General features: G+C 46.1%; 1 protein-coding gene across 2 annotated transcripts in view; it reads left to right on the forward strand.

The window, feature by feature from the left end:
• LOC137536357 (hexokinase HKDC1-like) overlaps positions 1-17,423 on the forward strand; it is a 108,325-nt gene that overhangs the window by 25,337 nt on the left and 65,565 nt on the right. For both annotated transcript variants that reach the window (XM_068258538.1, XM_068258539.1), the window contains exons 6-7: positions 14,798-14,897; positions 17,105-17,288. In XM_068258538.1, the coding sequence (XP_068114639.1) occupies positions 14,798-14,897; positions 17,105-17,288 (284 nt within the window). The remainder of the gene's footprint in view (positions 1-14,797; positions 14,898-17,104; positions 17,289-17,423) is intronic.

The following is a 17,423-nucleotide window of genomic DNA, read 5'->3' on the forward strand; positions in this document are numbered from 1 at the left end:
CCAGGCGGGATCGGAGCTGATGTGCCTCATGGAGATCTCGCCAACAGCACCTGAAAGTCCACGCCGGCATCCGAAGTGTGGGCAAGACTGGATTAGCGCCGGCCTCCCTCTTCCTCTTTCCCGCATATCTCCTGTGTCTCCGCACTGCCGGAAGTGGGGAACTTTGAGCTGGTGCGGGCAGCTAACATCCTGGAAGGAGTGCGGATGAGCTCGGCAATAGGTTTGACGGTAGGTCCCGGCAGGGGATCGGAGCGGTTGGAGCCGCGTGGAGATCTCACCAACTCGGTGTACCCGAAAGTCCACGCTGCTAATGGAGTTTTTCTTGCAGCGCTGCCTGGCATGTGCACCATCATTTCTGCCTGCTTGTCACCGCTCAACCGGGAGGAGGATGGAGTACACGGAAGTAATACTATCGCGGCTGGAGACAGGTGCTCTCTATGCCCTGCTGTTCTCACCGGCTCACTGCTACTGGGATGATTAGAGTGACTCGCATCCAAGTCGTGGATGACCCCGGCGAACAGTCAGAAGGAGGCAGATGGAGTGCAATGCTGCAATATGATCGCAGCTTAAGACGGTTTGTTCGCGCATCAGGATAGGTAAGCTTCCGCTGCGGACTCTGCCCTCGGGTTGAACATTCGGACTATAAGACGCACTTTTCCCCCTTCTCTTTTGGGGGAGAAAAAGGGCGTCTTATAGCAGGGGTCTAGTCCTGGAAAAAGAAGTGAGTGGACTCACCCTAAAAACGTGCCAAAAAATGGGCGTGGTTAAGCATAGCGTGGTCATGGGTGGGGCCAAATATACATGGCCTTAGCAGTGGTATAAAAGGTCTGCCAGGGGAAGTTTGAGCTCTGTCGTAGTGTATCCCCAAAAAGTAGATGTAATCTGACAGCATTTCACCAAAAATACACATAATCTGGCAGAGGTTCCTCCAAAATACAGATAATATGGCAGTGGTTCCCCCAAAATAGACAATCTGGCAGCAGCAGTTCCCCCAACATACACATAATCTGGAAGCAGTTCCCCAAAATACGCGAAACCTGGCAGTGGATCATCCAAAATACACGTAACACCCAAAATACATGTAATCTGGCAGTAGTGGTCCCCCAACATACACAATCTGGCAGCGGTTCCCCAAAATACACATAATCTGGCATCAGGGGTTCCCCAAAAATATAGATCTGACAGCAGTTCTCCCAAAATAAGTACCCCCAGTATAGCTAGCCAGGTCTATAGGTGTCCCCACTATAAGTAGCCATGTGTATAGTTGTCCCCAGAATAGGTGGCCAGATGTAGAGATGTCACCAGAATAGGTAGCCAGGTGTATAGATGTCCTTAGAATAGGTGGTCTGGTGTATAGATATTCCCAGAATATTGTAGCCAGGTGTATATGTAGCCAGGGGTATATGTGCCCAGTATATGTAGCCAAGTGTATAGATGTCCCCAGAATAGGTAGCCAGGTCTATAGGTGTGCCCAGTATAGACAGGTGTCCCCAGTATATGTAACCAGGTGTTCAGGTGTACCCAGTATAGCCAGGTGTATAGGTGCCCCCAGTATAGCCAGGTGTATAGGTGTCCCCAGTATATGTAGCCAGGTGTATATGTGCCCAGTATATGTAGCCAGGTGTATATGTGCCCAGTATATGTAGCCAGGTGTATAGGTGTCCCCAGTATATGTAGCCAGGTGTATAGGTGCCCCCAGTATATGTAGCCAGGTGTATATGTGCCCAGTATATGTAGCCAGGTGTATAGTGGCCCCAGTATATGTAGCCAGGTGTATATGTGCCCAGTATATGTAGCCAGGTGTATATGTGCCCAGTATATGTAGCCAGGGGTATATGTGCCCAGTATATGTAGCCAGGGGTATATGTGCCCAGTATATGTAGCCAGGGGTATATGTGCCCAGTATATGTAGCCAGGGGTATATGTGCCCAGTATATGTAGCCAGGTGTATAGGTGTGCCCAGTATATGTAGCCAGGGGTATATGTGCCCAGTATATGTAGCCAGGGGTATATGTGCCCAGTATATGTAGCCAGGGGTATATGTGCCCAGTATATGTAGCCAAGTGTATATGTAGCCAGGGGTATATGTGCCCAGTATATGTAGCCAGGTGTATATGTGCCCAGTATATGTAGCCAGGTGTATATGTGCCCAGTATATGTAGCCAGGTGTATAGGTGTCCCCCCAGCTGGAGGGGAGCAGCGCAGCAGAGAGGAGCATTGTGCGCAGCGTGGGGAAGGGCGGACATTTCCCCCCCCCCTCACTTTGGGGCTCCTCTCCGTGGCTCTCCCCTCCATAAAGAATGCGGCGGCGGTGACTGGCAGCGGCATCAGTGAAGTGAGGGGGGGGGGGGGGAACGGCCGCCCTTCCCCACGCTGCGCACAATGCTCCTCTCTGCTGCGCTGCTCCCCTCCAGGGTGCTAGGGGGGACGGCGTCCACTGTCCAAAAAAAGTGTTGGACGCCGCCCCCCCCGCGTTCACGCAGGACTCGAGCCCTGTATAGAAGGACAATCCCAAGCGCAGTGGTACAAATCAGTCTCAAGACATCCGCATTTAAAACATTCAGGGCCTACACCCTTGCCCATTTTAGCCATTCTAACAGGAGTATAATATACCTGGTGAAACCATTTTATTTGAATAAGTTTGCCGTTGGCACTAATAACAGTAGACATAAATGAAGATTCAAAATCCGTCCAGTCTGAGGGTTCTATTTCTAAGGAACACCTTTGCCATTTTAGCTTGCTTTCGTCATCTAAACTAAATCCTACTTTTTGTAGTAAGATAGCGTAGAATGTAGAGAGTTCCTTGGTTTTGTCCTTATTCAAGATCAACAACTCCAGCTCAGATGGTTTAATGTGGATACATGTAAGGCCCCATTGAACTCTGACTGCGTCTCTTAGTTGAAAATACCTAAATAATGAGTGTCTAGGTATTCCACATTCCTCACGGAGATGTGCAAAACTCTTGAAATTACCATCAACTTTTGATTCAAGAACAGATGGCTAGCCAACTTGAAGATAAGGTCAAACCGTTTTTTAAAATATGGGATCCCTGGAGATTGTTTATTGGCCTGCCCTGAACAGATAACTGCTGAGGACTGACTGCTGACCCCAATGGATGATCAGACTTTTTCTCTTTCTCCTTTTTTTCTTTTTTTTTTCGTTCCTTTTCTATCCCTTTAACTTCTTCTTTATTTATGGGCTAACCTTACTTCTTCACGCATATAAACTAAGCTCTGGCCCAACAAGAGCCACTAGGAATCCTGAGATATTAGTGGTACTTATTTCTGGGTTCGTCTGCTGCCACTACGTAATAATGAGTGTGAAGCCTAAGGCAAAACTACCCGAACCCTTACTGAAATTATTCTTGTTTTTTTGTAATTACCCTCTGTATCTCTCTGTTTGATGAATTGCATTGAAATTGCAATCTTGCTTATTAAAACTTTTTTCTTGACAAAACTTTAATAAATATATTGAAACAGAAATTACCATCAACAAAGATGTGGTTCACATATTTAATCCCGTGATCCACCCAAAACCGAGCATCCTCCATCTTTAAAAGCTCCGGCAAACAGGGATTCGACCAGGGGCGTAACTAGAAATCACTGGGCCCCCCTGCGAATATTTGGATGGGCCCCCCCCCCATAGGTGCCAAATAATCGTAATGGGGCAGCGTTTCACTGTAAATTAATTGTAAAGTGGGCAGCATTTTACCAGACAATCGTAATGTGGGCCAGAAAATCGTAATGTGGGCAGAGTTCACCAGAAAATCGTAATGTGGGCCTTTAGAAAATCATAATGTGGGCAGAGTTCACCAGAAAATCGTGATGTGGGCACCAGTCACCAGAAAATTGTAACGTGGACAGCATTCACCAGACAATCGTAATGTGGGCAGCGTTCACCAGAAAATCATAATGTGGGCAGAGTTCACCAGAAAATCATAATGTGGGCAGAGTTCACCAGAAAATCGTAATGTGGGCACCAGTCACCAGAAAATCGTAACGTGAGCAGCAGTCACCAGAAAATTGTAACGTGGACAGCATTCACCAGACAATCGTAATGTGGGCAGCGTTCACCAGAATATCGTAATGTGGGACAGAAAATCGTAACGTGGGCAGAGTTCACCAGAAAATCGCAATGTGGGCAGCAGTCACCAGAAAATCGCCATGTGGGCAGCAGTCACCAGAAAATCGCCATGTGGGCAGCAGTCACCAGAAAATTGTAACGTGGACAGCATTCACCAGACAATCGTAATGTGGGCAGCGTTCACCAGAAAATCATAATGTGGGCAGAGTTCACCAGAAAATCATAATGTGGGCAGAGTTCACCAGAAAATCGTAATGTGGGCACCAGTCACCAGAAAATCGTAACGTGAGCAGCAGTCACCAGAAAATTGTAACGTGGACAGCATTCACCAGACAATCGTAATGTGGGCAGCGTTCACCAGAATATCGTAATGTGGGACAGAAAATCGTAATGTGGGCAGAGTTCACCAGAAAATCGTAATGTGGGCAGAGTTCACCAGAAAATCGCAATGTGGGCAGCAGTCACCAGAAAATCGCCATGTGGGCAGCAGTCACCAGAAAATCGCCATGTGGGCAGCAGTCACCTGAAAATCGCAATGTGGGCATCAGTCACCAGAAAATCCTAATGTGGGCAGCAGTCACCAGAAAATCGTAATGTGGGCAGCAGTCACCAGAAAATCCTAATGTGGGCAGCAGTCAGTCACCAGAATATCATAATGTGGGCAGCACACACCAGAAAATCCTAATGTGGGCAGCAGTCACCAGAAAATCCTTATGTGGGCAGCAGTCACCAGAAAATCGCAATGTGGGCAGCAGTCACCAGAAAATCGCAATGTGGGCAACAGTCACCAGAAAATCGCAATGTGGGCAGCAGTCACCAGAAAATCCTAATGTGGGCAGCATACACCAGAAAATCGTAATGTGGGCAGCAGACACCAGAAAATCGCAATGTGGGCAGCAGACACCTGAAAATCGTAATGTGGGCAGCAGACACCTGAAAATCGTAATGTGGGCAGCAGACACCTGAAAATCGTAATGTGGGCAGCAGACACCTGAAAATCGTAATGTGGGCAGCAGACACCAGAAAATCGCAATGTGGGCAGCAGTGACCAGAAAATCGTAATGTGGGCAGCAAACACCAGAAAATCCTAATGTGGGCAGCAGTCACCAGAAAATCGCAATGTGGGCAGCAGTGACCAGAAAATCGCAATGTGGGCAGCAGGCACCAGAAAATCGCAATGTGGGCAGCAGACACCTGAAAATCGCAATGTGGGCAGCAGACACCTGAAAATCGTAATGTGGGCTGCAGACACCTGAAAATCACAATGTGGGCAGCAGACACCTGAAAATCGTAATGTGGGCAGCAGACACCTGAAAATCGTAATGTGGGCAGCAGACACCTGAAAATCGTAATGTGGGCAGCAGACACCTGAAAATCGTAATGTGGGCAGCAGACACCTGAAAATCGTAATGTGGGCAGCAGACACCTGAAAATCGCAATGTGGGCAGCAGTGACCAGAAAATCGTAATGTGGGCAGCAGACACCTGAAACCGCAATGTGGGCAGCAGACACCAGAAAATCGTAATGTGGGCAGCAGACACCAGAAAATCGCAATGTGGGCAGCAGACACCAGAAAATCATAATGTGGGCAGCAGACACCTGAAAATCGTAATGTGGGCAGCAGGCACCTGAAAATCGTAATGTGGGCAGCAGACACCTGAAAATCGTAATGTGGGCAGCAGACACCTGAAAATCGTAATGTGGGCAGCAGACACCTGAAAATCCCCCTGCAGAATTTCAGAGCGGCCCCCCCCCCCCCCCCCGGGGCCCGCTCGTGGCCGTTTTTTGGGGGCTGGAGGGGTGGCAGCATGAGGGGAAAGCCTTGCCCACAGTCGGCGGGGAGAGGGGAAGTTCCCCCCTCTCCCTCACCTCGGGGCTCTCCCCTCTGCGCCCCCTCCAGCTAGTGAATGTGTGTGGGCAGCGGGCAGCAGCGGCGGCGGGATACATACCTTCTTCCTTGCGTTCCATCGCCGCCTTTCGCTCTAGCGGCTGACGTCACTTCCGCTTCCGGAAGTGACGTCAGCCGCTAGAGCGAGAAGGCGGCGATGGAACGCAAGGAAGAAGGTATGTATCCCGCCGCCGCTGCTGCCCACACACATTCACTAGCTGGAGGGGGGCGCAGAGGGGAGAGCCCCGAGGTGAGGGAGAGGGGGGAACTTCCCCTCTCCCCGCCGACTGTGGGCAAGGCTTTCCCCTCATGCTGCCACCCCTCCAGCCCCCAAAAAACAGCCCCGAGCAGGCCCCAGGGGGGGGCCGGGCCCCCCGCGGGCGCAGGCACTGCAGGGCCTATTGTTACGCCCCTGGACCATAGAGGAACACTAGGAGGTACAGAATCAATTGGCTGTGGAAACAATTTGGATGCTTTCTGATATATCCTCATAGAAGAATTAATTAAGGACGAGCCCTCCTTATAAGGAGTCTTGCCCCTGTATACGACATTGCACAACGCTTCAAACAAGGACGCTATATCTGCTTCTAGGTTTAGAGAAATATCTGATCTATCTGATGCCATCCATCTATAAACATAGGTAAGTTGTGATGGCAGATAATAAAGATACAAATCTGGTAAAGCAAGACCACCAAATGCAATGGGCAGTTTTAAAGTTTTAAGGGCCAGTCTTGGTTGAGACACCCCCCCCCCCCCCCCCCAAATAAAACCAGATATCAGAGAGTCTATAAGCCTAAAAAAACTTCTAGGGATAAGGCCGGGGGCCATTTATAACAGATATAGAAGTTTAGGAGCAAAGATCATTTTAATAGCTGTGACCTTGCCCACTACGTTGATTGGGAGCTTACTCCATAGTTTTAAACGTGTCTCCAATCCATCTAATAAGGGTGTAAGGTTTTTAGACATATAGGCCTCAATTCACTAAGCAGTTTGGACTAGTCTACAGATGGTTTTCAGTCTACTGATGGTTTGGTGTAATGTTTTAGACCTGTTTTTAGACCTGGTCTAACATTCAGTAATTACACAACTCACAATGGCAAAACAAGGAGTAACCACGCCCACTTTTTCTGACAGAGATTAGACCTGCTAATTTCTGTTGGTAAAGTAATTCTGTGAGGCATTTTAGATGTGAGGATGGAACCTTTTGAATTAATTATGCAGGAGTTTATTTGTATGCAGAAGAGAGCTCATCAGAGGAGAAGGATGTCAGTCATAGCTATTTGTTTGTGAATTGCATCTTTTGATTATTTCCCCTGCTTTACCGACCTAATTACCAAATGGTTTAGCCCAGGTCTAAAAACACATCTAAAACATTTGATAATAGTGAATTCCCCTTTGATGCAACTGGCCAAACCATCAGTAAACTAAAAACCATCTGTAGACTAGTCTAAACTGCTTAGTGAATTGAGGCCATAGTCTCTATTATCTCTTGTGATAGTAACCCCAAGGTATTTAAATGACTCTACGATTTCTAATTTTGAGGATGGATGAATAAGGTGCCTAGCGTCATCATCCAGAGGGAACAAAGCAGACTTTTAGTCGAATTCACCTTTAAAGAGACCCTACTGAAAGCTTCATAAATTTTGAACACCTCTTTCAAGGATGGGCCCGGATCAGCTAGGTAAAGTAAAATGTCATCAGCGTATAATGAGATGTGTTCCTCCATACATCTAACTTTTAACTCGTGAAGAATATGAGAAGACCTGATAAGTTCTGCCAGTGGTTCCATGGCCAGGGAGAACAATAAGGGAGAGAGAAGACAGCCCTGCCTTGTTCCTCTCTGGATAACAAATGAGTCTGAAACATTATTATTCTTCTTCTTCTTATTATTATTATTATTATTTTATTTATATAGCGCCAACATCTTCCGTAGCGCTGTACATAGTACAAACAAATAATGGGGAACAAATATACATGAATAACACGAATTCGGGCCCTAGGATTAGCATATAGGATTTGAAACCACTTTTTAATATGATCCCCAAAACCCATCTTAGACCGTACTTACACCTCAGACAATACCAACAAGCAATAACCAAGAAAAAATCAGACTTTATCTCGCACAAAATATCTACAGCCAACAACAGAGCTGCTCAACTCTTCCACACAGTGGAATCACTCTGCAATCCTTCCTGCCTAAAAGCCCCAACCACATACTCCAGGGAAAGGTGTGAAGAATTCTCTGCCTTCTTCACAAACAAGGTGTCTACCATCCGTGCCAGCATTACACCAACTACATCAATTGACCACTGGACGTTGCATATGCCTACTACCGTACCACCATGGCAAGTCTTTGACACTCTGAGTGTAGACGATTTTGGAATTCTCATTCAAAGTCTCCGCCCCACTACCTGCGACCTGGATCCTGGCCCAACTGGATCCTTAATGCAGTGCCCAGAGCTGATCAGGCCAGCACTTCACAAAATCACTCAGTGCTCCTTGCAAAGTGGTCTTTTCCCAGAAGAACTAAAGAAAGCAATCATAAAACCCCTCCTGAAGAAACCATCACTAGATCCTGATTCTGTAACCAACTACAGACCTGTGGCGAACTTACCATTCCTATCAAAAGTTATCGAGAAAGCAGTCGCCAACCAGCTAGAAGCCAGGCTTACAGATAACATCATTGATACTTTTCAGTCAGGATTCAGGAAAAGGCACAGCACTGAAACAGCATTAGTCCGAGTAATGAATGATCTACTTACTGCAAGGGACAAGGGTGATTGCTCAGTTCTGATTCTTCTTGACTTGTCAGCAGCATTTGATACTGTGGATCATGAAATTCTTATCCAGCGACTGAAGAATTACTGTGGCCTAAGGGGTACTGTTCTTAGATGGTTTCAGACCTTCCTATCTGGCAGGACACAGCAAGTATGTCTGCTCTGGGGCACACACTACTCTAATCCAGTGCCACTTGCCTATGGAGTTCCACAGGGTTCTGTACTATCACCATTACTCTTTGCAGCCTACATGCTCCCACTGGGCAAAATAATCCAGAACTATGGCCTAGGATACCATTGTTATGCAGATGACACACAACTGTATCTGTCCTTCAAGCCTGGCACCCAAGACCCATCAGCATCCATAAATGCGTGTCTAGTGGATTTACAAAATTGGATGAACACCAGCTGGCTGAGGCTGAACTCTGACAAAACAGAGGTGTTGATGGTAGGTGGTCCACACATGATGGATAAAGTTCAAAACGCTCACCACCTCAAACTAGCAATTGGGGGAGATACTGTACAGTATAAAGACTCTGTGCAAAACCTTGGGGTGATCCTGGATGGAAATCTAAAACTCAGACAGCAGGTATCAGCTGTCAAGTCTTCCTTCTTCCATCTAAGAAATATAGCGAAAATCAAACACCTTATCCCAGCTGAAGACCTACCTGCCCTGGTTCATGCATTTGTATCCTCCCGCCTAGACTACTGCAACGCCCTGTTCATCGGATCTACAGATAAGGCTCTGCGCCCCTTACAGCTAGTACAGAATGCTGCAGCCAGACTCCTAGCCAATGCCCCCCGCAGCTCACACATCACCCCAGTACTGCAAACTCTTCACTGGTTGCCAGTAAAATGGAGAATCAATTTTAAGATCTGCCTGCTGACATTCAAGGCTCTACACCACATGGGACCCAAATACATAGCGGATCTATTGGAACTTTATGCCCCTTCACGCACCCTCCGCTCTGCCAACAAGATGAAGCTGGTTATTCCCAGGATACACTTAACATTTGGTGCTCAGGCCTTTTCCTACGCAGCCCCTACTCTATGGAACTCACTTCCACAATCAGTACGAGAGGCTACTTCTCTGGACAGCTTTAAAAAAAGGCTAAAAACTCACCTCTTTTCCGAGCCTTTGAGACTGCATAATGCAGGGTCGCAGCGCTTTGAGTCCCCAGGGAGAAAAGCGCTATATAAATATTATTGTTATTGTTATTGTTACTGCTAATAGAAATGACCACTCTACCGAATCAAAAGCCTTGTGTGTGTCTAGGGATAAGATGACCCGGGTACCTGCATTTGAATGGGGATATTGAATGTTTGTGAGAAGCCTCCTAACATTTAATTTAGATGACCTACCAGGCATGAAGCCCGTCTGATCCCCATGCACCAGTGTTGTAATGTGTGTAACCAACTTGTTTGCCAAAACTTTTGCGAGGATTTTGGTGTCAGAATTTATCAATGAAATAGGCCTATATGACTCACACAATTCTAGGTTTTTATTTGGTTTAGGTTATAGGATTATCAGGGTTTCGTACATTTACTCTGGCAGTGCTCCCCTCTCAAAGGAGTGAGCAAAAACTTTGTCCAGTAAAGAACTAGATAGGCATTTACTTTTAAGGTAACATTCGATGGGAAGCCCACCAGGCCCTGGTGTTTTGCCTTTTTTGAAAGAGGATATTGCGGAGTCAATCTCCTGAACCGAGATGGGCGCATCCAGAGCCAACCTCACTTGTTCATCCAAACATGGCAGCTCTAAACTTTCTAAAAAGGATCTGGCAGAGTCTTGACATGGGCCTAATCGACTAGTATATAAATCAGAGTGAAATTCGTAGAAGGCCTGGGCAATTTCAATAGATGTTGTACATTCCCTACTAGACCGAGATAAAATCCTAGGTATGGCAGTGGAAGCGTCGTTAGAACACAACAAATAAGCTCGAATTTTACTGCACTTGTTGCCAAATTCAAATTCCTTTTGTTCAAAGATGAATGCTTTCCGTTTAGTACGCTGGATAAGCTTTAGCTCATGAGCACGTCTAGCCTTAGCCCATTCCCCATATGACTCTTGGCTTGGATTCGTCATTAGGTGTATTTTACTTTCAGTAACCTTAGATTCTGATAAGTCAAGCGAAGCTCTGTCATTCTGCCTAATAATGGCCATAGAGGCAGGAAATGCACCTCGTAACACTGCCTTGCCCGCAACCCAACAGATACCCAAATCCGTAGATCCCAAGTTTTCATCGCAATAATACCTCATTACATGCAAAGTGTATCGTTTGATCCTCCAGCCACCACGGACCCATTCTCCATATTTGATTACATGCAGGGCCCAGAAAACGCAGTTTACACAGCATAGGAGAGTGATTGGAAATCCCATTTTTTTATTTTATTTATTTATTTTACTTCTTAAACTAGGAGCAATATGTCTTTTGTCCCCAAACACATATCTAAACTGGACATTGATTTAAAGTGGTCTGACCACAAACAGGAAGTTAATATCACCAACCATTCCCATTTTATTAAGGTGTATCCATATAAATGGCCCACCCTGTACATTAAATCATCAGGTCAAACTCACCCCATGCTGTCTGCTCTCAGTCAAGATCAAAGGAGGGAGCACACATGAACAAAGGTCCTTTGGTGTGCCAATGCCTAGAGCCACAGTACCAAGTGGCCAGTCAGCAGTCCACAGAGGCAGGCAACAGCTGTAGTAAAAATAGCTCTTTAATCAAAAATCATTAAAATATCATTCAATAAAAGGTGGTGCCTGCCTCTGTGGACTCTAATGCTCCCAGACAAGCATGTAATGTTGCTTGCTGGCAAGCGACTGGCTGTTGGTGTGCACATGCTTGTACGCTTTTTAAAAAAAAAACCATTTTATTTGTTCCATGAGCAGCACGGTACAACAAAAACTGCATTTGGAGACACACAACTACTCAAGCCAGTTATATAGAAAGTCACCCCGAGCACCAGAAAAAAACACCTCCACCTCAAGGCAACGTAGCATAACAATACTAAGATTGAAAGTACCCCCCCAAAAAAAAAAAATTCCCTCAGGGGAAAAAAAAAACCATCTCCCTGCATGGAACTGGTCTCAGACAAAGATGCATGTCAGATTCAAACCTCTTCTGCAGCCAAAAATTATCAGAACTCAGATGTCACTATTCTTAGCCTACCCAAGGTACCTAAAATATCTGCAGTGCAATACCATGCTGTATACTTGAAATGCTCCATAAGAGGGTGTATTTCTTGTTGTGTGTTGTATTGCTGTTCATGTATGTATGTGTATGTGTAACTTATTTAATTTCAAGGCCCGTGTGGTGCCAACTAAGTTGATTTTTAATAAAATAATAAATCACCAACATCCCAAAAAGTAACCTGTACATAGAAAGGCCTAAATGTGAACATTGATGAATCACAACCAGGGGTGTAATAATAGATCTCTGCAAGGGATGCAGCCACAGAGGGACCCAGAAGCCACAGGTGGCCCCGTGGGGGGTGAAGTTTCTTTTCCCTGTCCTGAGAAACTGAAAGAGAAATTATGATGTATCAATGTGCCAGAGTTTCTGAGTCGCAGAGTCGGAGCAATTCTGGGTACGTTGGGTCGGAGTTTGAGTCGGTGGTTTCATAAACTGAGTCATAGTTGGAATCAGATGATTTTTGTACTGGTTTCACAGCCCTGGTATGTACCTAATATAAGTCTGGCTGCATAAGTAGCATAGCAGTCTGCTGATTAATTGGCACTGTAACAAAACACATTTTGTAGCTTACTGGATTGTCACTGCGGCAAAATAGCACCCCTTTTTTTGCACATGGTCTGAACCATTGAATTGTATAAGAAAGTATCATTCCTAATTGTTCTTTGTATGCCTTTATGACATATGGCGTGTCATCTTTAATTAAATAGTTCTTTTATGCGCATGCCTTTGCTACCTAAACTGTTTTGTCTTCTTGAAAGTCCCGCCCCTCCATTTAGGCTCCTGTAACTACTATACATACCAGTCCATCATCCTTTGCAGGGTACTCTGGTGAAGACTGGGGGGACTCCTTAAGTTATGCCCCTCAAGGCAGTCTGCATTGCTTGCTATCAGCAGATATTGTACATAACCGTTTAATAATATCCTTCTTTGTGTTTTTTTCCTTCTGATAATTTAACTCTTTTTTTTTTCGCACCTTAAAGGACACCTGACCTAAAGCAAACTTACTTAAGATCAGGTCAGAGGCAGGGCCGGATTTGTACTTTTTACTGCCCAAGGCCCACTATCAACAGCCGCCCCCGGACTGACAGCATGCTAAAATTCCCCCAAACACGATAGGGATTAATTTGTAGGCTCCTCTGAGGACAGTTAGTGAAGTGATGATGGCAGGGATAAAACTATAAGCTCCTATGAGGACAGTTAGTGACATGATGGCAGGGATTCGATTGTAAGCACCTTGGCGAGTGGCACATTCAGTGAGTGACAGGCAGCTCATAAATCACTGTAAGTGCCATTTCATCCCCTGACTGCCAGATCTGACTGCCTAGCAATATGTGCAAACTCTGTGTAGCAGAATGTTCAGCAGGCTAACTGCTACTGCCTCCTGCTGCCCACAGCCCGCCCCTTGCTTTCCTGGTGCCCTAGGCCATGACCTATGTGGCCTTGCCTGAAATCTGGCCATGGTCAGAGGTATGTTGATGCTGGATCTCTATACCTCTGTACATTGTCTGTTCCTTTCCTCATTCCCCCTGTTCCCTGTAATCACTCCTTGAACAATGTGACCTTCAGCTAAAGTCAAGTTTTCAGACAGGAAGAGGCAGGCTTTTTGATGTTCCCTCCTAAAACCCACGTATTCCCTCCTCTTCCATGCCCTATTTACTCCCCCTTTAGAGGTGGGGAAGAGGAGGGAATTGGAGGGTGATGGGAGGAGGGAATATTGCTACAAGCCTGCCTCTTCCTGTCTGAAAGTTTGACTTAAAGCGGAATATAACCCTGCATTTCAACTTTGCTCTAAAACATTATTTACAGCATATTATATGCAACCAGCATTTTTTTTTTACTAGACCAGCATTGGAAGGGTTAAACACAGAGGTTTTAAAAAAATGTTGTTTGAGGGCACCCTGAACAGTCCTATAAAAATGGCTATGACCTGCTACTGTCAGAATATTGGAGGATACCAACTTTCCACTGTCTCTTAGCCCAAGCATTACTTGAGACGAGGCACATTTCAATTTACAGAAGCATTTGCTTTTTTACTACGGAAACATACACAAAAATTACAAAAACTAGACTTTTCAAATTTTTGCCAACAGTATTTCACACCAAGTGCAGGGCTGGAGTTGTACTCCTTACTGCCCTAGGCCACTGTCACCTGCCGCCCCCTTTCAGTATAGGTAGCGAGATGACCGCTCCCCCCTTCCATCTAGTATACGTAGCCTGATGACCCCACCAGTATAGGTAGCCAGATGACCCCTCCCCCTTCGCTCTAGTATATGTAGGCAGATGACTCATCCCCTTTCCCTCCAGTATAGGTAGCCAGATAACTCCCTTAATCCCTCCTTTTCCCACCCACCACCTTTCAGTATAGGTAGCCAGCTCGCCGTCACACCGCAGCAGCCATCTGTGTCACTCATTTCTCCGCTCGTCTCCACTGCAAAAGCTTTCTCTTCCTTTCCGTCTCCAAGGCTGTCCAAGTCCATAGCTGCCGGCCACAATGCAAACGTGCACAGAGAGCAAGGTGGCTGCTGCACAGGCAGCTAGCAGCAGAGTACCGCGGTCTGGCGCTTGCCTGATCTCCCTGCATTGCAGTATTTGCAAGCTTGAAAATGCTGCACCAGTTTAGCCTGCTGCTTTGGTGCCCTTCCTCCTGCGGTGCCCTAGGCCATGGCCTATGCGGCCTTGGCCTAAATCCGGCCCTGGCCAAGTGTTATTGATAATACAGACATTCTGCGACAGATTGTAAATGCTAAGCACATCCACACAGAAGTAAAGTCTAGATATAGGTTACCATTAAATGTAGCCCCTGACTTCTCTCCCGAACTCTAACTGTACTACTTCTTTTGTTTTAGTGCACCAATGTGGAAGTCCTGGCTCTTGTCAGTGACACGGTGGGCACAATGATGACCTGTGGGTATGATGATCATCTGTGTGAAGTTGGAGTCATTGTTGGTAATAAAAATCTATGTTTATCTTGAAATAAGGCTTCAGAAAAGGCAATATTCTAGATATATTTTATTTGCTTTTAGATAAAATACAACTTACATTTTTAATAAAGGAGAAATTAAATGTTACATTATTTAATTAAAGGACCAGCGAAAAAAGTAATCAGTTAAAATCTGACAGAACCGACAGGTTTCGGACTAGTCCATCTCTGGGTTTTCTTTGTTCTTAAAAGCATTTCCTGAATGCAGTTGCTAAACCTAACTGCCAAAATAGTAAGATACCAGCCAGCCTCCCTAACGGCAGTTAGACTTAACTGCCATTTAGGAAATGCTTTTGAAAACAAAGAAAACCCTGAGAATCCCCCATGAGGAGATGGACTAGTCCAAAACCTATCTGTTCTGTCAAATTTTTAATGGTTCTTACTTTTTTTTTTTGCTATAGAGGTCCTTTAAACTTCACCTACTGATTTTACTGGCAAGTTTTGTAAGTAGCACATCTCCTTGCTCCTCAGCGGTATGGACGATTATACACGTCCCTCACCGCCGGAGGTCGCCGCTCAGGCCCTGCTGGGCCGATTTGAGCGAAATAAATAGCAGCACACGCAGCCGGCACTTTGCCAGCCGCGTGTGCTGCCTGATCGCCGCCGCTCTGCGGCGATCCGCCGCGAGCAGCGGCGAAAGAGGGTCCCCCCAGCCGCCCGAGCCCTGCGCAGCCGGAACAAAAGTTCCGGCCAGCGCTAAGGGCTGGATCGGAGGCGGCTGACGTCAGGACGTCGGCTGACGTCCATGACGTCACTCCGCTCGTCGCTATGGCGACGATGTAAGCAAAACAAGGAAGGCTGCTCATTGCAGCCTTCCTTGTTTATTCTGGTCGCCGGAGGCGATCGGAAGAACGCCTCCGGAGCGCCCTCTAGTGGGCTTTCATGCAGCCAACTGAAAGTTGGCTGCATGAAACAGTTTTTTTTTTAATTAAAAAAAAACCCTCCCGCAGCCGTCCTGGCGATCTTAATAGACCGCCAGGGAGGTTAATTCTGTATTGAACATCTTTATAAGACTTCGGTAGTAGCCAAGTCCCATGACCTGTGAACTTAGAAGACAGAGTGGAAGGAATTACAAGTAGGTTCATTTTGAAATTATTGTATTTTATCTTAACCTCGTAACGACCGCGTCACGCCAATTGGCATGAATGTGGTGGCAGCCCCAGGACCGCCAAATGCCAATTGGCGTGAAGTCCTGGGGCGGGGTTTTGCAGGGGATCGCGCATCTCCGCTTGATTGACAGAGCTCCGCTGGGAGCAGGCCCGGCCTTAGACTTTTTGCTGCCTGAGGCAAGCTTTAAAGAAATCTCTGGCGGCCCCCCACACCCACGGACGGGCGGGTGCCGCCCCCCCAGAAGTGGCGCCTGAGGCAAAAGTTTCACCCCGCCTCATGGGCGGGCCGGCCCTGGCTGGGAGACTGTTAGACTGCGAAACTGCCATCTATTTACACTGTACGATCTACAGCAGCACTGTACTGGGGACAGCCGTGTCACTCGGCTGTCCCCTGGGGAGGTATAAGAGCCATCGGCTCTCATAGGCTGATGCCTATGACGGCGGATGTCTGTCATTGGCTGGCTTGGGGAGGGAGGGGAGGGAATAGGTAAATTTATTAATAAAAATACATAAATATATAAAAAAAATAAACAAACATTGTGGGAGCGATCAGAGGCCACCAACAGAAAGCCTGTGGTCCTTTTAAGTGGTTAAGTGTACCGGATGAAGTGATATGGGACCTGATGAGATACACATGTGTATGTACAGTGCCAAACATATTAATAACTAGGCTATGTTTATTTATTTTTTTCCTTTTCTGCCTGATAACCTTTTGCATGCCTGATAACCTTCAGGCATGCAAGTGACAGTTTCTCTCTTGTCGGAACCTTGTCGGATTATCATGTAACCCTCACTGATAAGGAATTACAGCCGTAAAACGTTTTCCTGCAGAGAAAAACCTCTAAGTACAGGGGATAGATAAAAAAAGGTCAATAGCTCATATATTTTAGCCCTGGGACACTTAATAGACTGCTATTGAGCAGACACAGTAAAACATTAAATTTTCTTTGTAAGTGTTTAAGCATGAAAAAGATAATTTTTAGGGGTCGGAGGATAGATACAATAGATAGATAGACTGATGTTGCATACATACAAATATTAACTGTCTCCTCTGTTTTGTGCAGGAAGTGGTACCAATGCTTGCTACATGGAGAACCTAAGTAACATTGACCTTGTTGAAGGTGATGAGGGCAGGATGTGCATTAACACGGAATGGGGAGCATTTGGAGATGACGGATCTTTGGAGGATATTAGAACTGAGTTTGATAAAGAAATGGATTTAGGATCTCTCCACCCTGGAAAACAACTGTAAGTGGTTTATTTGTTAATACCTCCAAATACATTCTGAAGCAAGTTAGAACATTATGGGCACGGTGCTAATTAAGGTGATAAATAACTTGCACGGGCGAGCTACTTATCATTTGGCCACCGCACAAGGTTTAC

The sequence above is a fragment of the Hyperolius riggenbachi genome, chromosome 10, assembly GCF_040937935.1.
Source record: "Hyperolius riggenbachi isolate aHypRig1 chromosome 10, aHypRig1.pri, whole genome shotgun sequence".
NCBI lineage: Eukaryota > Metazoa > Chordata > Amphibia > Anura > Hyperoliidae > Hyperolius > Hyperolius riggenbachi.